The following is a 17,036-nucleotide window of genomic DNA, read 5'->3' on the forward strand; positions in this document are numbered from 1 at the left end:
TATCTAATATCTCGCAACCTGATCGTGACTATGTACTCTCCCGGAAGACCTCACTGCTGCTACATGAACATATAACTCAAGAACCTATACTGGGGTTCAATTATGAAAGATGTTGCGCATGCCTATTCACTGCGTCGCACCGATAACAGACTTGCTAACTTGGTCCATGACCTTCAGCCAAGTCCTGGCCCAAGTGGTGAACTTGTCCTCCTTCTCTTGCGGCGCATCGGCAGAATCAGTCACATCCAAGGGAAGACTAGCTAGGTTGACGGCCTTGACGGCGCAATCCTTTGTCTTGCGCATGTATTCGAGAGATTTCTCTATGTTCGCCTCGTACAACGCGCCGGCTACCTCGTCAATATGGCCAGGAATCTGCTGCAGATACTTCATCAGGTTTTCCAACTTGCCGACGAGTGATGGCGAATCGGAAGTTTTCTTTAGTCGATTGGCCGTGATGGTGGGGTATATCTGGGAGACCGGTTTCAGGATCCGGAGAGCCGACTTCTTCTGCTCGTGAAGAGCTGCCGTATCCTCATCATCATCGTCATCATCCTCCTCATCGTCATCCTCATCGGCCTTGCCCTTCCCGTCATCGCTCAAAAGGTCATCGAAGAAATCATCGCCCTCCTCATCGGGATCCCACTCCTCAATCTCCTGGACCGCATCCCGTACAAGATCTCTCCATTCCTCCACACGTCGAACCACAAACCCGACCACACCCTTCGCTGCGATATCGATCAGGACATCGCAGGAGTCCCACAAGCGCCCGGCCGCCACCGTGACCGCATCCTTCTCTGACTGCGACAAGCCGGCTTCCTTCTTCTGGGCATCATCCGCCTTGTTCGCAACCGTCTGTACCTCCTGAAGTAGTACTGTCGTTTCTTTCAGTGCCGTTTGGGTCAAAGCATGCACTTCGGATTGGAACGCCTTGGTGTGATGGGCCGGGGTGACGAGGAGTGCTGCGGCGACCAGGGAGGGCAGCACAGACTCATTCAAGGCGTTGATAACACTTGTAACAGCGGAGGGGGTAAAGGGAGAAGTAATCGTGAGGAGCGAGAGCTTGGTGGCTTGCGATTTCAGGGTTGCCGACGCGGCGGAGAGGAGGGGTAAGGCATCTTTTGCGGAGAGGTCGGTGGAAGAGGAAATATCGCTGGAAGGGGAGGCAAGGGCACCCTGGAATTGTTCCAGGAGCGTCAAGCTCGTCGTCAAGGTGGATTGGAGTTTCTGCGACATTTTAATGCGGTTGCGCTGTTCGGATCGAGCCGGTTTGTTGACTGGCTTATTGGAAGGAAAGCGATGCGGATGGACTGGACGGGCGGAGAAAATTGTTGTTGCTGCGGGGCGCCTTCAACTTTCCTTCTGATTAGGGTTCTGCGGGGTCACCTGCGGCTGGTTGGTTTGTCCGCGGATGTACCTGATACTATATAGATTGATGTTGATGTCGGAAATGCTTTTCGTTGATTTAAGATATGACTATAGATATGCTTGCTTGCAGGTTACACTTTGAATTCTACATCGATTATACTACTACTAGTGATAGTAAAATTTGTGTGGGCGGCTTTTTACTTACTTCATTCAAAGGCTATAGCGCATAGCCCGCTAAAATATATAGCTAGTAGAAAACCTGCAATTTCCACCAACTGATGTTTTTGAATGTACTACCACACTACTAACTGACCAACCAGTGATACAAAGTTGAATAGGTTTATACAGAGGGGCTACAATCTTTTCTCATTTCATTATCCTCTTGCCCCTAGCCTTTATTGACTGAAGGCGTGTCAGTACTAACCATGGAGGAATATCCAACACACACCAACCACTACGATGATGAAAGCAACACGTTTGTCAGACATGGCAGGCACAATAGTAGACCTCACCAATGCAATACCAAGGCATTCTATGTGAACGTAGATATAAATATTGTACTCCATGAGCGACCAAAATCCATGCCCTAAGCCTGTGCCCTCATTTACCGATTTGGGAGCTCGACAGCTTGGCATCTCCGATCGCCGACCGAAAGCTCCGTCGCGGCCATCTTGGTTTTAGTCCTGTCTGCATTTCTCCATCTCCAGCAAGCCCCTCACCAATTATTTCCCGCGCATTTCACCTCTCTTATCAAAACCGTCCATGCCCCCTGCATCAACTCTAATGACCTAAACCCCTTTGCCAAAAATGGGCACCACCAAACCTCGCCCTTCCGGCCGGGCTTCCGTCGCCAAGGTCCAGTCTCTCCCCGACAAGACATTCGTCATCGATAATGGCGCATACACCCTGAAAGCCGGCTATGCGCCGGACTCTGCACCTCCAGAGGACCAATCGAAAGCGCTTGCAGCTTGCACCGAAATTCCAAATGCGATCGTCAAGACCCGTGGCAACAAGATCTACGTCGGCTCTCAGCTGAACACACATGTGACGGACTGGAACGAGATGATGTTTCGTCGTCCCGTTGAGAAGGGCTACATTGTGAACTGGGAGGCTCAGAAGGAGATTTGGGAGCACTCGTTTTTCGATGAGAAGACCGTGCGCAGTAAGGATTTGCGGATTACGGATCCCGAGGACACGACGTTGTTGTTGACGGAGGCGCCGAATGCATTGCCGGCGCTGCAGAAGAATGCAGATGAGATTGTCATGGAGGAGTGGGGGTTTGGAGGGTATCTTAGATGCGTTGGTAAGGATGCTAGGTGGTCGTACGTTGATCGCTTGGACAAGGTGATTGCTAACAGAGACGCGTATTGCATTTAGGACCATCGATGAACGCTTGGAATGATGTCCAGTCGCTGTTCGGGGATCCTATTGTGCAGGAGGCAAACACAACGGTGTCTCCAAAGGAATGCTTATTGGTGGTCGATTCGGGTTACTCTCACACCACCGTGACACCGATTTACAAAGGACAGCCGCTTCAACGTGCCATTCGCAGACTCGACCTTGGTGGCAAGCATCTTACGAACTACCTGAAGGAAATGGTTTCAGTACGGCAGTACAACATGGTGGACGAGACTTATATCATGAATGAGGTCAAGGAAGCTGTCTGCTTTGTTAGCAACAACTTCGTCGGCGACATGGAACAGACGTGGAAAGGCAACCGGAAACGCGGCCTGCCAGACCCCAGCGAGGGGGTGATGGTGGACTATGTCCTTCCTGATCCCAATGCAGGCAAGAAGGGCTTCATGCGACCGCATGATGCTCTCTTGAACGCCAAGAAAAGGAAAGGAGGTTTGTCGGGGGCCAGCGCGGAAGCACTGTCGGAAGACGCTCTGGTCTTGGGCAACGAGCGCTTCGCTGTTCCGGAGATCTTGTTCACTCCCAGCGACATTGGCATGAAGCAGGCTGGCATTCCGGATATTATCATGCAAAGTCTTTCTGTCTTGCCTACCGGATTGCATCCCGCGTTTCTGGCCAACGTTTTGGTCGTCGGTGGCAATGCGCTACTCCCAGGATTTGTGGACAGACTGTAAGTGTGGCCTTAATATTTTTTGGCGGACTGGTATCTTGTTGCTAACTGGGTGGCAGGGAGTCGGAATTGCGCCAACTGGCTTCCGCGGAATGCGCTGTCCGGGTGAAATGCCCGCAAGAGTAAGAGCTGCTGCCCTACTTACCGACTACTGTCTCTTCGAACTACGAGCTGATGATCGCAATCTTTCTCTTCACAGTCCGATTCGCTCCGCCTGGTTGGGGGCGTCCCGATTTGCTACTAATAAAGACGAACTCCGGAAAGTCGCCATCACCCGGCAAGAGTACCAAGAGCACGGTTCTTCTTGGGCAAGTCGGAAGTTTACTGGTGCTATATAAAGTTCAGCGGGCAATGGCTGTCTTGGTGGAGTTCAGGATTTTGCATTGATTGGAGTGTTACGGGGTTTGATGAGGGATGCTTGCTTTCCCTGCTTGCTTGCCTGGGTGCTGTTCGGTGTTTGTCTTCATACTTTTTAGCGATTCTCTGTGATACCCTCGAAGATGTTGGCCCATCCCAAGCCAGTGGAATTCATAGAACAATGTCATTATGTCATTTTCCCATCGGGGATGGGCGATGATGGTTTATCATTGCTCAGGGAAGTGGTGAGAGGTAGGAGCAGCGCTAGTAGGTCTTCATGCACTTCTCGACCACGCCAGAGACCAATACGTGAACCGACGACCAGTCTTCGGACTGCTGTTGGGCAGTGGCTAGTTTAGTTTGGTGACGATCGGAAGGAAGGAAGGTGAGCGAGCGAGCAAGTGATTGTGAGTCATGGAGGGGATTGGGGGAAAGAGTAGTAGTAGTTTGTTGCGGTGAGGCTGGGATGGGCTTTTGCTTTGCTACCTGATCTTCTTTTCCTGCTCGCCCCGCAGTCGAACACGTCGACAACCTCAACCGACGGTCAACCGCATGGTCGCGCTCCATGCGCCAGCTTACTTTCTTTTCGTCGTCTATCCCGAATTCCGGTCGCCAATAGTCCTCATCTATCTCTTCCGTATTCTCGCGGTTGGTCGAGGAGCCTAGCATGGACCAGGTGGTGCCCCGCCGCTCAAGGTCACCCTACAGCAGCACACGGACGAATGATGTCAAACTCTCTCGCAGCAAGCGTTGTCTGAGAGGTATCTCTAGCAAATAATGGGCGGTGGACATGTGGCATTCGACTGCCTTACCCATGGCATGGGTCGCTTAGTTGTCGCGCGATATACCCACCCTCCTCTTGTCTGGCTCTCTGGTCATCCCGGATGATATGCCGAGCAGTCCAACAAACAACCCGAATGATGTCTATAAAGACCCTGGCAGCTCTCGCGCCGGCTGCCGGCGATTTTATGCTAGTTATTATCTCCTACCAAACTCAATTTACATCATACATACATAACTTTCAGAACTACAACTCCATTCCAAGACCCTTGCCATCGATCTAAGTATTATGTTACTACTGTCCATTGCTCGTTGCTCGTGCCCTACTCTCTAAAGTCGAAACCAGCGATTATGGATTCCAGCGTCCCGGAATTGCACCCAGCAATCATTCAGTCCGATCTGCTCCTCCCCATCACCGACCCCGTCCCCAAGTGTACGACCCTCAACCGCTCTATCTCGTAGGTCAGCCAGAAGGAATTACAGCCACTGAAAGAGAATCCTTGCCGGAAGTCAAGATGACTGCGTTTAACGTCAAAGATCTGGCTGCGCGTGCTGCCCAGCGCCTCGCGGAACACCGCCAAAAGAGCGAGGCCCGTGGCAGCACTTTCAGCACGGAGCCGCTGCCAATGGACCGTGTCTCGAGTCTGGACACCAATTCGTTGAGAACCATGTCACATAGCGAAGACGAACACCGCCACAAGTCGAAGATGAGTCGGCTTGTGCAGAAGGTTCGAGGGCGGTTCTCGAAGCGTCTTGCGAAGAGGGAGGTAATCGACGAGTAAGTATCCCATTGAGATATTCCATCCAAGCCTTTGCTTTTGATGATAGCGCTAACTTACTCTATAGACCCTGCGCATGCTGCTTGGATATTATGCCTGCGGAATGCCTGATCAGCATGCCGTGTCAGCACAAGTACTGCAGCAGATGCTTGAAGAAGTTGGTGTTCACAGTTATGCCGGAGGAAGGACTGTTCCCACCCAGATGCTGCAAGCAGAAGATCCCAACGGAGGTCATCCTCCCCGTGCTGACACCGAAGGAGAGGACGGTCTATTTCGCCAAGGTGCAGGAGTATGCGACCCCAGCCAGAGAACGCTGGTACTGTCCTGCGCCGACGTGCGGCCGGTTCATCCCACCGAAGCATCTGAACAGCAAGCTCTCGTCTCAAAGCTGCCCATACTGCAGCACGACGTTCTGCTCTGGATGCAGATGCCCGGAGTACAATAATAGTACTTCGACTGGGAAGAAAGATCCGGGCTTTATGGCCGTCTTCGAAGATCCGCGACTCGGTAAAGCACAGAGGGGTCTCAAATGTGGCTCTTTGGTGGACCTCTTGTTCAATTGTGATCACGTTACGTGTCGGTGCAAGGCACAAGTCTGGTATGTTTCCCCTAGCTGCCCACACAAACTGTATCAGGATATTCTAACAGTCAAACAGTAACCTCTGTCGCAATCCATGGCTATCGTGCACTTGCGCCAAACCAGGCCAACGCCCCATCGACTTCCTCACCTTCATCATCGGCCACAGTGGCGTGAATAAAGACCAGGAGGCCGAACTCGCCGCGGTGGTGGCTGCCATCCTATGCAACGAAAGGTTGCGGGATGAAGAATTGGCAAAGACCCAAAGCGGCATGAAGGAAAAGGCAGGAAGCGCTAACAGAAGTCGGGCAAGTCTGCTGATACCGCAGCAGGCGACTCGGGCTAGGAGGGTTTCCTAGGCTCTGAGTATTGGGTGGATAGGAACCAGATTGATTTTTTCTTTTCTCCAACTTCAAGGAGGCATTCTGTTTTATGAAAATGTATCCTGGCGGCACACTCCTTAACTTTTCCTTTGTCTAGTCGTGTTCAATTAGCGTGTTATGATTATGAGAATGAATTATTGACTCTATATGGTTTTGCTGTTTGATATGTAAGGGTATGAGGAATAGTATATGAGTCGTGACTTGTAGCTGGTACAAGTGTTGCTGAGACTCCTTAATGGAATGTAAGCCTGGGTGTACAATGACGTGACTTTAATGTGTGGTCTGCTGCATGCTTTATCGCTACTTCTCGGTCACCGGAAGTTAAATGTACATGCAATCCGAACCAGTCATTAGCAAGACACACCAAACCGGGGTACATAGTATTCTAAGACATCACAGCATATAAGGGAGGGATATCGCAACGTTCGCTTGGATAGATACAGAGTTGATTGGATCAATCAATCAATCAATTAATAGTCGTAGAAGCCCTTTCCAGTCTTCTTGCCCAGCCACCCAGCATCAACCATACGCTTCAACAGCCCGGATGGCCGGTACTTACTATCACCAGTCTCCTGATGCAAGACATTCATGATAGCGAGACAAGTATCCAGACCGATAAAGTCCGCCAACACCAACGGACCCATAGGCACATTTGTGCCCGTCTTCATGATGTTATCAATATCCTCACGACCACCAACGCCCGTCTCTAAACAGATGATCGCCTCATTGATATACGGCATGAGGATCCGGTTCGCCAGGAAACCAGGCGAGTCCGCAGAAACAGAAGCGACCTTGCCCATACGCTGGACAAAAGCGATAGCGGTATCCTTTGTTTCCTGGGAGGTTTGCAAGCCAGCGATAATTTCTACGCCCTTTTGCACAGGGACGGGGTTCATGAAGTGCGTGGAGATGACGCGCGAGGGGGCTTGCAGGTCCCTGGGGTCTGTGGTGGTGGCGGCTGCGATCTTGGTGATGGGGATGGAGGAAGTGTTGGTAGCGAGGATGGCATGCTTAGGGGCGATCTGGGCGAGTTTTGAGAAGATAGAGGTCTTGAGGTCGGGGATCTCAGGGACGGCTTCGATAACGAAGTCGACGGTGGAGAGGTCGTCCATTTTCAGGCTCGTGGTGATGCGCGCCCGGGCGGCGTCGGCGGCGTCCCGGGTGAGACGTTCTTTGGATACATCTTTGTCGAGGAGTTTGTCTGGAGGAGTGAAGTGGTTTAGTTTGATGGGGCTGGGATGGTGGTGAGGGGGTGCTATGTACCGGCAAACTTGAGTCCCTTGTCGATGGATGCTTGGGAGTTGTCGATAAGGGTCACTGGGACTTGGGCTTTCTGGGCAGCTACTAGAGCAATTCCTAATCCCTAAAGGATATTAGTTCCTTCGAAGTTTTATATACTGGAGCGAATATCGTATTGTCAGGGTCACTAACCATCTGCCCAGCTCCTATCACACCCAGCGACTCAACCTCGGCAGCATGGACGGTGGGCGAGGTGCTGAAGGCCCGCGAGGCCATTGAGGGGCCCCGGTGGCAGAGAGAGCGCAATGATGAAGATAGCATATTGTATACTTGGGTACGGAGACTCTCGATACAGGATACGGAGCAGATCTAGCAAAGAGGGGAAGTAATAACCCGATAGTAAATAGAGGGCCGCACGGAGATGCATCGGGCCTCGGCCAATCTCATGTGATCCGACGTCATCGGCTACCCGCGGCTTTCTCGGCTGATTCGTTTATCCGGGATTTCCAAAGGCGGTGACACGTCGACGCGTGAGATACGCGCCATTATTGGTTGATGGCCAATCTAGGGGTGCGCGCGCAGGATCACCAAGCAGAGCATGATAGTGAGAAGGAGGAATGATACAAGGTGTGCAAGCACAGCATGGAGAACGAAGAACCAGTGCTGTCTGCACCGGACGTGCAGGTAGTGGACCCCGATGTCCGCGCCCATGTCTATAGTCTCGTCACTGCCGTGAGTAAACCCCCTTCCAGGACTGAACAATAGGATAGGAACATAGCTGATTATTCGCTCATAGTTGGGTGGTTTCAATGGCGAAGATGCAGACAAGTATGTGCTGGGAGATGACGCTCTGGCTTGTCTCCGGGATATTAAACGCTGGCTGAAGCTATACGATGAGAAACACAACCGGATGGATGTGGCACGGTGCTTGGGAGAAGCCAATCTTGTTAACGGAGATTTGCTACCCATCCTGGCAGTCTGGGCGAGCAGCAAGAAACAAACCAAATACATGTCTAGGATCGCATTGGCATGCTGTAAGTGACACTATGTGCTACAGTTCTTTGCGACGATATCTAACAGAGAGCAGTAGAGCTGCTGGTCCCTTTGACATGGCCGGTAGAACTACACGGGGAATTGACAATCAACCATCATCGGCATATACCATACATACAACATGTCCACGTTTCATACAAGCGAGGCCTACTAAGTCATGCTAGCACCAGCTACCTTCGAACTATTATCCGCGTCGGCATTCCGAGCATGGCCATCCCGCGATCCGAGCGAACGACCCGCGACGAAGGCATCCTCAAATTACTCCTTTATCTCCTCCGGAATATTGCTTTGATAACCCCAAATACTCGTCTCGCGGCGGAAGGCGACGAGGAGGAAACCTCGAGATCCGCAACAATCAACGCCTTCCAAGATCAAGATGTCTTCGCTCTCCTTCTGACTATGTGCTCCAACGTTGGCGACGACTTCACCATGCAAGATGTTGCTCTTCTGGAGATATTGTTTCATCTGATAAGGGGTGTTAATGTGGAGAAACTATTCATGGATGATAAACAACGGACAGCGAAACGGACGGACGAGCTAGGCAACCTGCTGCGCCAGGAGTCGTCTTGGCGGAGAGAATACGCGAAGGACGCACCAACTCGACATGGACGCTTTGGAACCATGATCTGGGTCAAGCGTGATGACGCCAAGTATTCGACCGTCTCAGGGCAGAACGTGCTCAAAGACAGCCAGGCGACCCTTCAAAAGATGGACGAGACCAAGAAGTGGAACAAGCCACTAATCCGGCGAAAGCCACAAGATTTGACTGTGCACAATGACTTCAGCACTCCGGTCCACCTAAACTCGACTGCCTCCAACAATCTGCGGATGTTCGTGGAAGAGTTCCTAGACTCAGGCTTCAATCCCCTTCTTACTCATGTACGGAAGGCAATCGAACGTGAAGCAGACCGTGTCATGGACATCAATACGCGCCAGTTTCTCTACACTACTGCCTGGTTTCTCGAAGCGGAGCGCGCACGTCGGCCACGCCAACGCAAGAAGCATGCAGAGAGCGAAAAGCCGGCTAAGGAGCTGGAACCCGATAGCTTTGGTCTAGTTGCGGGCGTTTTGAATCAAGAAACGTTCGTCTTCTTGAATCGCGCTATGCAGTATGCGCTGGATAACAAGGACTGGGAAGATCTCAACGCTGGAATGCGCTGCTTCACCCAGATCTTGTTGACCGTGCAGGACATGGCCCAGTCTCCGCTCGAAGAAGACCAAGAGATCGCTGAAAACATCAAAAATCGTATCTTTTACGAAGAGACAACCCATGACCGCGTCCTCGCTCTTATTCGTGGATACAAGGATCAACCGTTTGGGTATCTGGATGCGTGCACTGAACTCACTCACGTCTTCTTGCGAATGTTGGAGCGTTATTCGAAGGAGAACCTAGATATGCAAGTACGATCTCGGCGACGTGCCAGACGCAAAGCCAAGGATGTAGAAGGTGCTGGTAATGACGAGAATGATGAAGAGAATGGCTCCGAAGATGAAGATCGCATGGAAGCAGAACGAGTGTCCAAGGAGCGCAAGTTCGATTTCAGACGGTTTGCCGCCAAGTTCTGCAATCAGAAATGCGTTGACACCTTTGTTGCTTTCACCAAGCACTACAAGGAGTTGAACACTGAGCAGCTAAAACGTGCCCACCGTTACTTTTACAGGATTGCTTTCAAGCAAGAACTCAGTGTTCTGCTATTCCGACTCGATATCATCAACCTCTTCTACCGGATGATTAAAGGCCCAGGCGCCTTGAATTCGAGTAAACCGATCTTCAAAGAATGGGAAGAATTCGTGCGCCAGATTATCCGGCGATTGACAAAGAGGCTCGACCAACGGCCTGCCCTGTTCGTGGAGCTGCTGTTCAGTAAGATCAACGCGACTACATTCTACCTCGAATATGGTCACGAGCGGCAGACAGTCACCCGTGCCAGGAAGGCTCCAGCAGAACTAGAGATCGACCCTCGACAGGCTCATACAATTGAGGAGAAAATCAGCATCATGGTGCCTGCATTGGTCTTGGATGGGGAGGAAGATCTGGTCAGTTGGGTCAGCGATGTGTTGGGGTCGGCAGTGGAAGAGAGAGAGGCTTGGGAAGCCCAGGAGAAGGCCCTGCGCGAGGCGGGTGCGGAGAGTTCCAGAATGCCCAATCCTATGATTTGTACGGTTCTATTCTCTCATATATGAACTGGAAACTAACATTTCTGCAGCTGTGAAAGCGCGCGACGATGCATGCCAGCAGGCCATGTTCTCCAACGCGAAGCTCCGTCTTCTGATGACATTGGTCAAGTTTGAACGACTTGGTGCAGAGGACGTGCCTGGAGCAGCCTGGGTCATTCCTTCTGCTCCAAAGGCCCAGGATCTCAGAGAGATGAAGTCATTTATCGACAAATACTTCGAGAAAGCTAAGCGAGGGACACTTGGACGGGACCCCCGTGAGCTGATCCGACGGAAATACGGTGGTGGAAAGAAGTCATCAGACAACCAGTACAACCCCGATATTCAATTTGGGGACGATTCCGAGGGCGAGGACGAGGTACCAGACGGGCCCTTGTTCCCGCCGAACCCTCGGGCAGCGCCAAATCCAGCCAAAAAACCAACGAAGAAGAAAAAGCGCAAAGAACGTGACCCGGATGAAGAGGATGAGGACGACTCCGTGGATGAGGAGACATTGGAGGAGCGTCGCCGGGCGCGCTTGGAAAATAGTCGAGCTCGTCTTGCCAAGATCAAGAGTGATCTGTATGTGCACGCGAGTGACGAAGACACCGACGAAGAAGGAGACAAGGAGTTTTTCCTCCTGGAGGAGCAGAGACGTAAAGAACAAGCCCAGCGTATCAAGCATGCACTACTTACCGGCATGACCGAGGACGGAGACGGTTCAACCAATAAGAAAGGTCAACGCAAGCGCCAAACCAATCGCACCCGGACAGGTGAAGCCAAGAGCAAGCGGCAACGACGCGGGAAGCAGACTGACGAAGTGGACGAAGATGATGATGTCGTGATGGGGAACATGGATGCCCCATCGCCTATGTCGGAAAAAGAGGGCACGCCATCTGAGGAGGCGGACGATGGCTTCAATTTCGATGACGATTTGGTATTCAGTCGGGATCGAGAGAAGCTGTTGGGTTCTGCTGGGAACGCAGACCAGGACTCGAACAAGCCTGATGAAGCAATGGCGCAGGACGAAGACGATGATGACGCACCGGTTGTAGCAGCAAATCGCAGACGCATGCGCGCGGGCTTCGTGGTGGATAGTGACTCGGAGTAGAACGGGTGTCTGCTCTATTTACTTTCATGGCATGATGACTTGATGCGGTGCTTGGTGTCGAGCATGAATATAGGCATTGTTTGAATTGGCATCTGTATGTATATGGATTAGCATGCATGGATAGACAATGCATACCCTTGGTTTACTGGGCAATAATGGAAAGTTCCTGCCCTCTGGTTTCAGAGATGGTGAAGCTGAGGGTCCTTCCAGTCCCCAGCTTTATCCATTCTCCTGAACTGTTCAAAAAGCATTATCGATGTGATCTTTAGAGTGAGAAGAAAGGCTGCAGCGAAGTTGCATGAGTGCATGTCCTCAACGCTATTGCGCCCTAACTGTTCCTTACATTTAGGAGTCAAGCTGTATTTGCTTACCAGTGAGCTAAGCATCACACCTAAATGCGTCTTGGATGCTGATGAGGATATTGCCTCCGTGATCACGGGATCGATACGTGAATTCGAAGACAATATATCCCGTGTCTAAGTGAATACAGTGGCGACGCGCGTTCCTATTCCTACTTCAAGCTACTTGTTATAGTTTGCTTGAAACTCATAACACAGTAAGCCATTTTCTATGCTTTGCAGTGCAGATGATGCTGGTCTCCAGCACTCTTGAATCACTCTTCTCACCTTCCCAAGATCCAGCGCCGTACTAAATCCATGATGCCTGATCGGGTAACTCGCAGATCCCTTCTTGCCAGTTCTCTTCAAGTTCTCAAATGTGCATTCAAAAGTCGACGTAGCCGCTCAGGCAACACGAACACTGAAGCCAGCCACAGCAACCGCACCCAGGACACAATCAACGATTTGACCTGTCCTCCTCCAAATACCCCCCAATCACCAATGTCTGCCACAGGAACCAGCTCATCAGCATCTACACCAACCAAGAAGCTCCGTTCCGTACGTGGAGAACGAATCAAGCGAGCAGTGATGCTATCTTCAGACACAACAGACGCTGGAAAGCCTTCCACTCAAGCCGAGGAGGAAGGACAAGGACATCTTGGAGACTGCAATGAAGAATTGATCTCCGTATCCCAGAAGGAGGAGGAAAGACAACCTCTGATCCTGCATGAGACCTCGTTCCCTGTCTCTCATCAGGCTACGGGTGAAAAGGCTCACTATGCCAATTATTCTAGACTTCCCACTCCTGTCAAGCCACCGACGTCAAATCTGTATTCGCATGAGATGTACCAGCATGAAGGAAGACGGAGTGTGCTTTCCTCTTTGGGGGCACCTCATACTGCTGGAAAACGGTATGGCGGAGGGGATCTGAAGTCCGGTTCATCAGAGGATAGTCCTGGAGTATGCAGCAGAAGCAACAGCATGCATGATGGCAATACAAAGGCATCGGAGCAGAAACCATCAGGCTTACCACTCCCGCAGCGAGGCCACAGCAGTGAGCGAGTCCAGCTGAGAAGAACAAATGTACTTCCGGCTTCAACGCGCGACCATGGCAGCAGCAAGCCAGACAATGCCCGCAAGTCGCTTCCAGTGATGGTTACCGGTCGACCGTCAAATCGGGTATTGAGCCGGAAGGAGTTGTTCCATAGTAGAGCCGAGATGGAGGCAGATCCAAACTCAAGCTCAAGCTCAGATCCTATGAGAACCCATGCAGCAGATGCGCCCCGGTCATGCTCAGGAGAGCACCACACAGACAGCCAGCAGTTCTTGCGGTTGATACCGATTGAGGACAATATTGGTCTTGGCTTGCAAATTCAGGCACGCGATCATCATTCAGATGCAACGCCCACATCCGAAGCAGAGTTGACGAGATCGAGTCTAAGGGCACTGCCGAGGCGGGTTCGGTTAACGAATAAATTCGAGAACCTGCGGGCACAGAATGAGAATAAGGAGAAGAAGGAGGAGAAGCATTCTGGAGAAGCAGCAGCGCAGTCTTTCCTAAAATTGAACTGACCGAGCAACTCCATGGACTCGCCCACTTCTCTCTCTTTGTGAGGTGCTGTAAGGTCTGTCCGGCTTGCACAATGAAGCCTCCAAGCATGTATTGAGCGGAGGTACAAATGAGATAGGTTTAATATGAATGGATTACAATGCAAACCGAATATTTAGCTTTCCCTATCCTCCAATAGATACAGACTAAATAATTTCATTGATGGGGACGAAGTAGGGATTGCAATGGATGGCCTGCCTTAGGCATGAATCGAGTGAATCAGGGAAGATTGCCGAGTGGATCTCTTCCAAGTGAGCAGTGGAGTCCATCCACTCCATCAATCTATCTAGTTAGCAGTTAGGGTTCCAGGCATGGAGCTATTATTCAGGGTTTCACCTCACTAGAGCATCAGGTTTCTCATGTTAGTTTTCTCTACTCATCTTCTAGTTTCTCCTACAACAGTCGCAGGTCTTCTTTAATATTCGTGAATCTTGTCCCAATGTCGTCCGAACATAAGACGGCATCGAGGATCCTGAGCTTCCCAGTTGAAGTGTTACATTTGGTCTTCGAGCTACTTTCGCTGGCTGAACTGCGTGCGCTTAGTCTTGTCAATAAAGAGCTGCGCACTCAAGTTGAGCCATTCCTCTACGAAAACATCCACTGGCTTTGGCAGGAAGCTCCTTCGCCTCCCCCGATCACTCAACTCTTACGCACAATCTCATGCAGGCCACATTTGGCTGCATACATCACAAATGTTTACTTAGACGGCATGCGTATCAGAGGTCGGAATATTGCAAGCTCTCTTTACACTATTCCCATTTCCAATTCCGAGTTGACCGAATACACTGCATTCGTCCAGGGAACTGGAGTACCCTACAGCGACCTCTGGATACGCGAATTACATCAGGGCACTATTGATGCTCTTCTTGCCCTTCTGGTAGCACAGCTTTCGAATCTCAGGAGCTTGTATCTTGGTCCGATTTTCACTAAAGAAAGTCGGTTTGTCGGGATGGTTCTCAACTCAGCCCTATGTAGACCTAAGACGTACGGGCTACCTACCTTTCAACATCTCCGGGATGTGTCTTTCCACCGCGTCGTGGGAGACGACGGCACAAAGCCCAAAGTGACCCCCCGAGATAGAAGCGAGAACACCGCCAATGTCTTACCATTGTTTTATCTTCCGAACGTCCAAAGCATGTCCGTCACTGTCGAAAACCCGGATGAATTCACATGGCCTGCAGCGCACTTACCCGAGCCTTCCAATCTTACCTCGCTTGATTTGACCGCTGTACGGGAAACCTATCTCGGTGACTTGCTGTCAGTCACGCCAAACCTCAAAACCCTTCGCTGGGCCTGGTATTACGACTATGGCGTCGAGGATGACTTCGTTTCGCCTATCGTCAATCTTGAGAGGGTCGCGGCCGCGTTATGTCATGTTCGAAGTACTATAACGGATTTAACAATCACAGCTGATGCCCCAATTGGAGGCAATGAGCAGTTTTATCCCGCTGTCAAGATGGAGGGCTCGCTGCATGCCCTCAATAATTTCGACGAGCTCAAGAGACTTCGGATTCCCCTGGCATTCCTCGTAGGGTTTGTCGAAGACACAACAAAGAGATTGCAGGATGTTGTCCCAAGGAATATCGAATTCTTAGCCATTACGGACGAGTTAGGCCTACAGAATGACGACGGAGATTATAATAGTGATTGGCCGATCTATGAATGGACGGATTCTGCCGTTCTGACCTTGCTTCGGACATGGCTGAGGGATTGGAGATCCTGTACGCCTCATCTTCGTGGAATATCTATCTTGTTTGACTATATAGAGACAAACAGTGGGGAATGGCCCCCAGAATTGAGGCACCAAGTCACGGAGCTAGGTGCTCAAGCTGGAGTCTCCCTCGACTTAGTCGAATGGAAACGCGAGTGGTAAACTTTATCATACATCCAGGGCCACTAGGTCACATGGCTCAAAGCCACCCAAAATTATGACCATTAATCCTTATTTCTTGCTGTTGCTGCTCGTATCAGGAGAGTAGCATAACTGGATCTGGCTCCTCTTCTCTATGCCACCCGCAATCTCACTCAGACTGAACTCTTTGAACTCTTTGTTGGCATCTACGACTTCAATGCCGTACTCCTGAACAAATGTGCTGCATCCGAATTTCTCCTATGAACAGGTCGATTAGCACCCAGCCAACAGAGTTCTAGGAAGGAGCCGAAGGGTAATAATGCATCCACTCACTCCTTTATTATCCGTACAAGGATCAGTCATTTTACCTCCCACAATAGTAGCAACCCTTGGCTTTTGGGAACTTAAAGACTTGCCCGGATGCACCAAGTAGTACAAATGAGCCGCCATTTCCTCACCACACTTGCCCTCATTTTTATGGATTGACTCTTTCCCAAAATCCCTCCGCCAAGTAACCTGACACCGCTCCAGAGCCTTAGCAACAGGGGTATCCGTATAATAATACGAGAACGACTCGCCTTTCTGCGACGAAGCGAGTATGAGTTCGTGATCGAATGCAAGGACCGTCATAGCTTTGCTTCTCTGCCTCTTAGGGATCCCGTAAGCTTCCTGGTTTGTTTGCATCTCATTGTATCCTGTGAGTGCGATCTGCCAAAGCTGCTCATCCTCGATACCATTCGTCTCATCGTTGACTAGTCCCTTGAACTTGAGATGGCTGCTGAAAACCCAATTTCGGATGACCGTTGAGTCCTTTGGATCCACGTTTGGCCAGGTCCTTGCGAAGTTGAGGTCAAGTTTGATGCCTAGGGCTGTGTCACCTTCTTTTGCGTAGTCTTTTTCGCCATCGTTGATGTCGTAGGCTGCGTTAACTAAAGAATTGAATGCGAAGAGGAAGAGTAGGAGGAAATGGGAGAGGCGGGGAATTGGTATCCCTCTTTTAATTTCCTGTTTGGAGGTATCTCGGTCAACGAGGAAACTTGATGGTGAGAGAGGTGTTTTCCTACTTGAAATTTCATGATAATCGGATTTTGAATCAGAACCTTTGAATCTACAAATGCATTTAATCATGGAATTCTAGCAATCCGTGTAGTTTTAAACCACCTACAGTACTTTCGCTACACCTGCCTGTTCTCATCGTAGAAGACTCATCTCTACGCTACAATAGGCTAACTTCTACTGCAGTAGTATAGGCCCCATAGCCATCAAATCTTGCAGAAATTTTTCCACACTAGCAATGTACGATAGCTTGCTTGCTGGGGCTATACAGGGCGGAGTTACTCGGAAGCGTTGTAC

The 17,036-nt window shown here is 50.7% G+C and overlaps 8 protein-coding genes across 8 annotated transcripts; 5 read left to right on the forward strand and 3 right to left on the reverse strand.

The window, feature by feature from the left end:
• Position 1: 1 nt before the first annotated feature.
• Positions 2–1,285, reverse strand: BO79DRAFT_211448 (uncharacterized protein). The gene has a single exon (XM_025683027.1). The coding sequence runs from the start codon at positions 1,231–1,233 to the stop codon at positions 127–129; it is 1,107 nt and encodes a 368-aa protein (XP_025535127.1). The 5' UTR covers positions 1,234–1,285; the 3' UTR covers positions 2–126.
• Positions 1,286–2,172: 887 nt separating this feature from the next.
• arp6 (actin family protein) lies at positions 2,173–3,937 on the forward strand (the record flags this gene model as incomplete). The annotated part of the gene is made up of 4 exons (XM_025680148.1): positions 2,173–2,668; positions 2,743–3,451; positions 3,511–3,573; positions 3,651–3,937. The coding sequence occupies 4 exons, from the start codon at positions 2,173–2,175 to the stop codon at positions 3,787–3,789; spliced, it is 1,407 nt and encodes a 468-aa protein (XP_025535128.1). The 3' UTR covers positions 3,790–3,937.
• Positions 3,938–4,801: 864 nt separating this feature from the next.
• On the forward strand, positions 4,802–6,442 carry BO79DRAFT_248276 (BRcat and Rcat domain-containing protein). The gene is made up of 3 exons (XM_025685700.1): positions 4,802–5,366; positions 5,435–5,965; positions 6,024–6,442. Exons 1-3 carry the CDS (start codon positions 5,104–5,106, stop codon positions 6,301–6,303), a joined length of 1,074 nt encoding a protein of 357 aa, XP_025535129.1. The 5' UTR covers positions 4,802–5,103; the 3' UTR covers positions 6,304–6,442.
• Positions 6,443–6,633: 191 nt separating this feature from the next.
• BO79DRAFT_248277 (3-hydroxyacyl-CoA dehydrogenase family protein) lies at positions 6,634–7,920 on the reverse strand. Its single transcript, XM_025685701.1, has 3 exons — positions 7,759–7,920; positions 7,591–7,690; positions 6,634–7,528 (listed from the first exon to the last, which is right to left on the reverse strand). The coding sequence occupies exons 1-3, from the start codon at positions 7,885–7,887 to the stop codon at positions 6,798–6,800; spliced, it is 960 nt and encodes a 319-aa protein (XP_025535130.1). The 5' UTR covers positions 7,888–7,920; the 3' UTR covers positions 6,634–6,797.
• Positions 7,921–8,198: 278 nt separating this feature from the next.
• On the forward strand, positions 8,199–11,958 carry tof1 (putative DNA repair protein (Tof1)). Its single transcript, XM_025680149.1, has 4 exons — positions 8,199–8,298; positions 8,363–8,600; positions 8,654–10,777; positions 10,827–11,958. Exons 1-4 carry the CDS (start codon positions 8,209–8,211, stop codon positions 11,882–11,884), a joined length of 3,510 nt encoding a protein of 1,169 aa, XP_025535131.1. The 5' UTR covers positions 8,199–8,208; the 3' UTR covers positions 11,885–11,958.
• Positions 11,959–12,543: 585 nt separating this feature from the next.
• BO79DRAFT_275815 (uncharacterized protein) lies at positions 12,544–13,794 on the forward strand (the record flags this gene model as incomplete). The annotated part of the gene is made up of 1 exon (XM_025687697.1): positions 12,544–13,794. One exon carries the CDS (start codon positions 12,544–12,546, stop codon positions 13,792–13,794), a length of 1,251 nt encoding a protein of 416 aa, XP_025535132.1.
• A 476-nt stretch (positions 13,795–14,270) lies between these two features.
• On the forward strand, positions 14,271–15,704 carry BO79DRAFT_275817 (uncharacterized protein; the record flags this gene model as incomplete). The annotated part of the gene is made up of 1 exon (XM_025687698.1): positions 14,271–15,704. One exon carries the CDS (start codon positions 14,271–14,273, stop codon positions 15,702–15,704), a length of 1,434 nt encoding a protein of 477 aa, XP_025535133.1.
• A 252-nt stretch (positions 15,705–15,956) lies between these two features.
• Positions 15,957–16,811, reverse strand: BO79DRAFT_158776 (uncharacterized protein; the record flags this gene model as incomplete). Its single annotated transcript, XM_025678919.1, has 2 exons — positions 15,957–16,442; positions 16,485–16,811. The coding sequence occupies 2 exons, from the start codon at positions 16,809–16,811 to the stop codon at positions 15,957–15,959; spliced, it is 813 nt and encodes a 270-aa protein (XP_025535134.1).
• Between the last annotated feature and the right edge of the window lie 225 nt (positions 16,812–17,036).

The sequence above is a fragment of the Aspergillus costaricaensis genome (genome assembly GCF_003184835.1).
Source record: "Aspergillus costaricaensis CBS 115574 unplaced genomic scaffold BO79scaffold_42, whole genome shotgun sequence".
In the NCBI taxonomy this organism is placed as follows: Eukaryota; Fungi; Ascomycota; class Eurotiomycetes; order Eurotiales; family Aspergillaceae; genus Aspergillus; species Aspergillus costaricensis.

Bases quoted from the DNA above. Each gene is read 5' to 3' on its own strand.
- BO79DRAFT_211448 (XM_025683027.1), bottom strand. From the start codon at position 1,233: ATGTCGCAGAAACTCCAATCCACCTTGACGACGAGCTTGACGCTCCTG.
- tof1 (XM_025680149.1), top strand. From the start codon at position 8,209: ATGGAGAACGAAGAACCAGTGCTGTCTGCACCGGACGTGCAGGTAGTG. The intron at 8,299-8,362 runs GTGAGTAAACCC...ATTCGCTCATAG, and splicing joins TCTATAGTCTCGTCACTGCC to TTGGGTGGTTTCAATGGCGA. The intron at 10,778-10,826 runs GTACGGTTCTAT...ACATTTCTGCAG, and splicing joins AATGCCCAATCCTATGATTT to CTGTGAAAGCGCGCGACGAT.
- BO79DRAFT_248277 (XM_025685701.1), bottom strand. From the start codon at position 7,887: ATGCTATCTTCATCATTGCGCTCTCTCTGCCACCGGGGCCCCTCAATG. The intron at 7,691-7,758 runs GTTAGTGACCCT...AATATCCTTTAG, and splicing joins TGATAGGAGCTGGGCAGATG to GGATTAGGAATTGCTCTAGT. The intron at 7,529-7,590 runs GTACATAGCACC...TCACTCCTCCAG, and splicing joins CAAGGGACTCAAGTTTGCCG to ACAAACTCCTCGACAAAGAT.
- BO79DRAFT_248276 (XM_025685700.1), top strand. From the start codon at position 5,104: ATGACTGCGTTTAACGTCAAAGATCTGGCTGCGCGTGCTGCCCAGCGC. The intron at 5,367-5,434 runs GTAAGTATCCCA...CTTACTCTATAG, and splicing joins AAGAGGGAGGTAATCGACGA to ACCCTGCGCATGCTGCTTGG. The intron at 5,966-6,023 runs GTATGTTTCCCC...ACAGTCAAACAG, and splicing joins CGGTGCAAGGCACAAGTCTG to TAACCTCTGTCGCAATCCAT.